The sequence below is a fragment of the Brassica oleracea genome, chromosome C4 (assembly GCF_000695525.1).
Source record: "Brassica oleracea var. oleracea cultivar TO1000 chromosome C4, BOL, whole genome shotgun sequence".
NCBI classification, from domain to species: domain Eukaryota; kingdom Viridiplantae; phylum Streptophyta; class Magnoliopsida; order Brassicales; family Brassicaceae; genus Brassica; species Brassica oleracea.
In genome coordinates this window covers 14,884,330-14,891,996 of record NC_027751.1, presented here as the reverse complement: position 1 = coordinate 14,891,996, position 7,667 = coordinate 14,884,330, and the positions used below count along the sequence as shown (strand labels likewise).

At 36.4% G+C, this 7,667-nt stretch overlaps 1 protein-coding gene across 1 annotated transcript; it reads left to right on the top strand.

The window, feature by feature from the left end:
* Positions 1-1,161: 1,161 nt before the first annotated feature.
* On the top strand, positions 1,162-7,250 carry LOC106342816 (V-type proton ATPase subunit a1). Its single transcript, XM_013781851.1, has 18 exons — positions 1,162-1,488; positions 1,804-1,848; positions 2,436-2,558; positions 2,694-2,801; positions 2,964-3,077; positions 3,164-3,337; positions 3,445-3,582; positions 3,861-3,968; positions 4,084-4,191; positions 4,277-4,425; positions 4,687-4,840; positions 5,252-5,412; positions 5,506-5,712; positions 5,806-5,989; positions 6,076-6,159; positions 6,240-6,436; positions 6,525-6,584; positions 6,676-7,250. The coding sequence occupies exons 1-18, from the start codon at positions 1,345-1,347 to the stop codon at positions 6,878-6,880; spliced, it is 2,463 nt and encodes an 820-aa protein (XP_013637305.1). The 5' UTR covers positions 1,162-1,344; the 3' UTR covers positions 6,881-7,250.
* The last annotated feature ends 417 nt before the right edge of the window (positions 7,251-7,667 follow it).

The window sequence follows — 7,667 nt, the reverse complement described above, 5'->3', positions numbered from 1 at the left end:
AAAAAGTTTTCTACAAATTTATGCAAAACTTTGGTCACTACAAAATAATTTGTTTATCACATAAGATTTCTAAAGAACCATAGGCCCCCAAAAAATGAGAACATAGCATTATCCTCACAACACCATGACCGTGAAAGGATCGCTGCCTCTGGACACGCGCCGAAACATGCACCGCTGAAAAGAAGATCCGCCACCAAATCTACACAGATTCAGCTTGAAATTACTAGGAAAGACGAAAATATAAACTCAAGCACCCTTCATTGTCATTGATAGCAAATATTGACAACTGGAAGGGCGGAAAATATAGATATGAAAATCGTTTCAATTTTTCCAGAAATTCCTAATCAACTGATTTGATTTTGTTTTACATATGTATATATAATATATACAGTTGTGAAAATACATTTCCACATAAAACTCTTTGTTCTTAAACTCTTTTATAATCTAATACATCCAATATATCTCGCAACATTCTAATCGATCTTAATTGTTGGATATGGGATCAGATTATCATCAATGCCCGAAAGTTGACTTGGCCCAGTAGAATAACCACCGCAAGGATAGGAAGAACGACCCATCGAGAACCCAACTTACTAATCCGTCAGAACGACCTGATACACGCAACCGAATGTCAGGAAAGAGAGAGAGAGGTGTTACGTCCTACTACGGTGCCTAACGTAACTGTTAAAAACTCCGCCGAACACTGTTCCAAACCAGATGAGTAATGATGTGAGAAGATGGAGTCGACACGAAGAAAAATCTATAGAAGCGCGAGAGAAAGACAAAAGACAATACACACACAGAACATCGAGAGAAAACATCTATTAACGACTGAGTTAGTCATTTTGTACGACTTGTTCATTTCTTTTGTATCATTTCTTTCGGTATTTAGCTTAAACATTTCAATAAACGAAACCTTTGGATCCCTAAACACTATTTATTGTTTGATTAAGGATCCGTAAACTCGATTACTGTTTTTAGGATTCAACATTAATGATTTTGTTTTTCTGAATCTTTGTTGATCAAGAATACTCTTGTTCTTTTTTTTTTTTATAACATTTGTTTTGTGTTTAGCTAATTGTTTGACTTTCCAGAATCCAACCGATAATAAAATCCCTAAAATTTTAGTATCCGCCAAACTTTTGCCCGAAGGAAAGTGAACGAAATAACAATTATTATTTTTAACATATTTTTTTTTTCTTCAAATTGGAGATGCCAAATCCTCGTTTTCTCATGGCAGTTGTCGACGGCAACAAAAACTGAACTCCGCTCCACAGATCTTCGACGGAACACAAATTTCAGATCTGATCGGGGAGAGTGAGCGATATAGCACAAGGAAGAGAGATGGACGATTTCTTAGACAAGTTGCCGCAGATGGATCTGATGCGCTCGGAGAAGATGACGCTCGTCCAGCTTATCATCCCCGTCGAGTCCGCTCACCGCTGCGTCACTTATCTCGGCGAGCTCGGCCTCTTACAGTTTCGCGACGTGAGTGTCGTTGTTGTTGTGAATCCTCAGATTCGCCTTCTTCTCTTTAACAAATCGATCGAATCTGTTGCCATCTCCGTTTAGATGATTAGCTATCGGTGGAAGATTGAGATGTTTGATCTCACAATGTAGCGAGAGTTATTATTATTTATCTCTGATCCGCTCTTGAGTGATGCGTTACTTCCACACAGCGAGTGGATAGTGATGATCTTTGAAAATTTTGAACTAGATTGAGATTGATTGCTGGATTGATTACGAATGAGATTTGTTGAATTTGAAGAATCTGATACACTCTTATCTTCGTTTCCTTGACAGCTAAATGCAGATAAAAGTCCCTTTCAGCGGACGTTTGCTAATCAGGTATCCACTCAACGTTCTCTTTAAATTTTTACAGCATTCGGTTCGACCTCTATTGTAATAGGTGTCTACTATATTGATGCTGTGTGCAAATTTGGCTTGATATGGATGTCATGTCAGTATATGTATTAGGCTCAGTAGAAACTCTGGCGAAAATATGATGGTTCTTGTTAGAGGATTTTTTTAGTGAAGAATGTAGCTTCATTCAGGTGTCACCGACATAATTAATGGTGGTTATTTAACCTTGTTTTGAAAATTCTGTAATAGATTTCTTCTTAAGATTTCATTTATTTTGAAAGTATAACCGTATACTCCTTTAGTCTATTGTGTTATATTAACTCAGGTTGATATTGTTTACCAAGCCTTGATTATCCACAGTGAGAAACTGGACATGTTGCTCAGCTTTGAATAAATTGGTTCCTTAGTTATATGTTTTCTCTTCTATATAGTGCTAGTGTTTCTTGAACAGTTTAGTTTCTGATTTTCTTTTTGTTTTCAAGATGAATTGTCTCCACAGTTTCTTAGGAGTTGGGTGTAGCTGTGTGTATATGAGCTCCTTTGCTTATGCAAATTCTCGGTGCTTTTAACAGGTAAAACGATGTGGTGAGATGTCAAGGAAGCTTCGGTTTTTCAAAGACCAAATTGATAAAGCTGGTCTAAGATGTTCACCACGCCATGAACTAGAACCGTACATTGAGCTTGGAGATTTGGAGGTAAGAAATGAATTTTCTAGTTCTCTTTCTGATGAGAAGTCTTTGGTATGATCTATTTTAATGCCTCTTTTGTTGGGGGATGAGGCATGATACCTTCCTGTAACACTTTGTATCTACAATTGCTTTCTTCGGCAGAGACAACTTGCTGATCACGAGCATGAAGTATTGGAAATGAATTCAAACAGTGAAAAGCTTCGGCAGACATATAACGAACTTCTTGAATTCAAGATAGTTCTTCAAAAGGTACGTGTATTCGCCCTTCTTACTCAAGTTTATATTAATTAGAAATTTTCTTGACCAGTTCACATTGTTGTGTAGTACAGTAGCTGTTGTTCAGTTCTCGTTCAATTTTTATCTGTTAAGATAGGCTCTCATCTTCTCTTTCTATGATTTATTTCTTTTTAGGCCAATGGTTTCCTCGTCTCAAGTAATGCTCATGCAACTGGAGATGAAACAGAACTACATGAAGGCACCTACTCAAATAACGGTTTTATTGAGACCTCCTCTTTACTAGAGCAGGTGATTGCATTTCAAAGATTCCATTTGCTGCTGTTATTCGGAATCTCAAATTATCTTTACTAAGAATTCAGTTATTTTCTTCTCAGGAAATGAGGCCCGAACCCTTGAATCAATCAGGACTGAGATTTATTAGTGGAATCATTAACAAAGACAAACTTCTTAGGTTTGAAAGAATGTTGTTTCGTGCAACAAGAGGCAATATGCTTTTCAACCAAACACCCTCTGATGAGGAGATCATGGATCCTTCAACATCAGAAATGGTGATAATGATCTCTTATTTTCTCAGACAGCATATTCTCTTTATCTCGATAATAATCATTTCCTATTTCAGTGAGATGCTTATTACTAGCTGGCTTTGTGCTTATAGGTGGAGAAAATTGTATTTGTGGTTTTCTTTTCTGGGGAGCAAGCAAGGACAAAAATATTGAAAATATGTGAAGCATTTGGTGCAAATTGTTATCCTGTCCCCGAGGATACAACAAAGCAGAGGCAGCTTACGAGAGAAGTAAGTTGGATATTCCAACATTTGTTCTTTTTATGTTCAGTCAGAGAGCGCTGTTCTAAGATATTGTTGTGCGATTTTTTTTCTTAATAATTCTTGGAAGTTGCTTTCTTCTTGTTCATATGATTTTGTCGTTGGCTTATGTCCGAGTCATATGCGACTGTTAGTTTCTGTGTCACGCTATGTTATTTGGAGAATACCAATATTTCGTATCCTGAACAGTAGTGCTAGTGACTGTTAGTTACTGCATCACATTAAAATATCAACGTATCTGGTGTTAGGTTTTATCCCGACTCTCTGATCTGGAAGCCACTCTAGATGCTGGAACTCGCCATCGGAATGATGCTCTTAATGCTGTTGGTTACAGCTTGACTAAATGGATGACCACGGTAAAAAAATAGCATCTGCAGTTAGTTTTATAATTATCTTTTTCGTTAAGTATATGGGAGATTGTATGATCCATAGATGGAACAGCCATGATTTTAGTTGGCATTTTGCTTCTAGGTTCGGAGAGAAAAAGCAGTTTATGATACTCTGAACATGCTAAATTTTGATGTAACCAAGAAATGCCTTGTTGGCGAAGGTTGGTGCCCCACATTTGCTAAGACCCAGGTATAATGCAATGTTTTGTTCCGTTTTACATAACTATTATTATTTCCTTGCAAGTGCAATCCATTCATCAGCAACGTCTGCGCAGATTCATGAGGTCCTTCAGCGAGCCACTTTCGACAGCAATTCACAAGTGGGCGTTATATTTCATATAATGCAAGCGGTAGAATCACCTCCCACCTATTTCAGAACGAACAAACTTACAAATGCGTTCCAGGAGATTATCGATGCTTACGGGTTAGTTCCATTATCTAGCATAATCTGGCACCATCGTAATGTCCACGAGCATGAAACCCCCTTATCATTTAGATGCAAGTGTATGGACCTGTGTTTCCCTCATCATGCATAAATTATTTTAGAAGAGTAACTGGCTGCTTTCTAAAAAACTGAAGTTTCTTCGTATCGTATCTTCTTAATCAAGTTATTGTTGATTGCTTTGCCAGTTTATTTCCGCTGCTCACCATCTCATGTATTCTCGACTTTATGCTTGCTTGGCAGTGTTGCAAGATATCAAGAGGCGAACCCGGCAGTTTATTCAGTTGTCACATATCCGTTTTTGTTTGCTGTTATGTTTGGGGATTGGGGTCATGGTCTATGCTTGCTGCTAGGAGCGTTGTATCTCCTTACCCGTGAAAGGAAGCTAAGTTCGCAGGTATTGTTGGCGCCCAACTTTTTTTGTATTAATTGAATAACAACTAGTTATATTACTGGCTTCGAGCATAAGGTGAATACTTTTCAAGTTGAATAAAACATTCATAACATAGAGTTTTGTTTTGCTTTGGTTAGTGGCCGATTGAGATTGTGTACGTTTGATTCTGAAGTGAGATGTACAATAGTTATGTTGCACTTTTCTGCTCTCAGATCTTGATGCAGTTTCCGGTGATTTACAATTATTCAGAATTTCTGTAGAATATATTGATAATTAGTAACTACACTTAGCTTACATTCTCACTCTAATATAAAGGTTAACTTGAGAAAAAGATGCATTTGTGGTACGCATATCATTTCCTGTGTGAAATTTTTACTTATCTGGTATGGTTTTTCTGTGTCTTACCGTTACTAGAAACTCGGAAGCTTTATGGAGATGCTATTTGGAGGCCGCTATGTAATCTTACTAATGGCACTTTTTTCAATATATTGTGGGCTTATCTACAATGAGTTCTTTTCTGTTCCTTTCCACGTCTTTGGTGGTTCAGCTTACAAATGCAGAGATACTACTTGTAGGTATGTAAAATATTTGAATTTGATCAAGTGAGGAGTCATGTATTTTATTATTAGTCTACCTGTTGCTGATATGCATATTACTTTTTTATTTAGTGATGCGTACACGGTTGGTTTAGTCAAGTACCGTGATCCGTACCCGTTTGGCGTAGATCCTAGTTGGCGTGGAAGTCGTTCAGAATTGCCTTACTTAAACTCGCTTAAGATGAAGATGTCTATCCTGCTGGGAATTGCTCAGATGAATTTGGGACTAATATTAAGTTTCTTCAATGCTCGATTCTTCGGCTCTTCGCTGGACATAAGGTTTGTTCGTCCTTTATTATTATCTTCCCAAGCTTCTGAATTAATTTTCCCTGTTTCTAACTTACGTATGTCTTTGTGATGTGTCATCATCAGGTATCAGTTCATACCTCAGATGATATTCCTGAACAGCTTATTCGGTTACCTATCACTACTCATCATCATCAAGTGGTGCACTGGATCTCAAGCAGACTTGTATCATGTCATGATCTACATGTTTCTAAGTCCAACTGAAGAACTTGGTGAAAATGAGTTGTTCTGGGGCCAACGTCCACTTCAGGCACAGTTTCCTCCTCTCTTTACTTTAAATCCAAAGCTACATAAGCTTTTGCTCCATCCTTACTCATCTTAACCACTATTCTGCAGATTTTGTTACTGCTTATGGCATTCATCGCTGTCCCATGGATGCTTTTTCCTAAACCCTTTGCTCTCAGGAAAATTCACATGGAGGTATCTCCCGTTTTAAACTTTTCACTGCATCTATTTTTGTTTGTGGGGCCTAACAATGAATGAAAATTTTGTTTCTGTAGAGGTTTCAAGGTCGCACGTACGGTGTTCTTGGTACTTCTGAGGTGGATCTGGATGTAGAACCAGGCTCAGCTAGAGGCCATCAGGAAGAAGAGTTCAACTTCAGCGAGATTTTTGTACATCAATTGATTCACTCCATAGAGTTTGTTCTAGGTTCAGTTTCTAACACAGCATCTTACCTTCGTCTCTGGGCTCTTAGGTAAACCTTTCTGCTTTGTTTTTTTTTCCATATGACCATTTATTTATGTTCAGATTTGTTCCTAATAGTCTTCTTGGACGTTTTACAGTTTGGCTCATTCGGAATTATCGACGGTCTTCTATGAGAAAGTTCTTCTTCTTGCCTGGGGGTGAGTAGTAGTTTTAGTTTCATGTTTTTTACAAAACTTAATTTATCACTTTTTTTATTTTACAAATTAATCGCCGAATTTTGCAAAACAGGTATGAGAACATTTTGATCAGGTTAATCGGATTAGTGGTGTTTGCGTTTGCAACAGCGTTTATACTTCTGATGATGGAAACACTGAGTGCGTTTCTTCATGCTCTGCGTCTTCACTGGGTTGAGTTCATGGGGAAGTTCTTCCATGGGGATGGTTACAAGTTCAAGCCTTTCTCATTTGCTTTAGTCTCAAATGACGATGAATAAAGTATACCCTAGAATCCTCCTAAGCCATTTGCACATCCCACTTTCCCCTCAATTATCCACCCCAAAAAGAATATATAGAAGAAAATTTGCTCGAAACAGATTATACGGTAACATCCATTTGCTTCGTCTTTTACTTTTTAAATCTTTTTAACCGAAGCTTTTGAAATTAGTATTGTAGTTAATGACAAAAGTTGAGAATGTCTTTGTTTACCCCCTAAAAGCAGAACATGTTAGATCACTTTTTGAGTTTTTTTTCTTTGATACATACATATCCCCTGTCATGGATTTTTTGGAGGCGAGAGACAAATGAGAACACTATGTTGGCAAATCATTTACCCTTTGATATAAAAAAAACATACGTGAACTTTGATCATATGGTAATGTTAATGATATAGTATGTACAAGTATGTACGGGTAAAAAATTCCTTAAATTTGATATATGAACTAGGTTAAGATCTGCGCCTTGCGCGGAACGAACATTATATATACTATTTTTATATTTTATATGTTCTTTAACATATTTATAAAATAATAAATATATATTAAATAATTAAAAAATCAGTAACTATTACATATATAATTAAATTGATGTGGTCACATAAATAAATTTCATTAATTCAAACAATCACTTTCTATTTTATATGGTATATAATTAAATTTAAATGAAATTAATATATATATATATATATATATATATATATATATATATTAAATGAAGTCTTTCTACTCATATATATTTTTTTGTATATTTTTATAACAAAAACTTTAAATCACAGATAACAAAATT

Excerpts from the sequence above, each read along its gene's own strand:
- LOC106342816 (XM_013781851.1), top strand. The coding sequence starts at position 1,345 with ATGGACGATTTCTTAGACAAGTTGCCGCAGATGGATCTGATGCGCTCG. Across the intron at positions 2,802-2,963 it reads TCAAGATAGTTCTTCAAAAG|GCCAATGGTTTCCTCGTCTC; the intron begins GTACGTGTATTC and ends ATTTCTTTTTAG. Across the intron at positions 4,841-5,251 it reads AAAGGAAGCTAAGTTCGCAG|AAACTCGGAAGCTTTATGGA; the intron begins GTATTGTTGGCG and ends TACCGTTACTAG.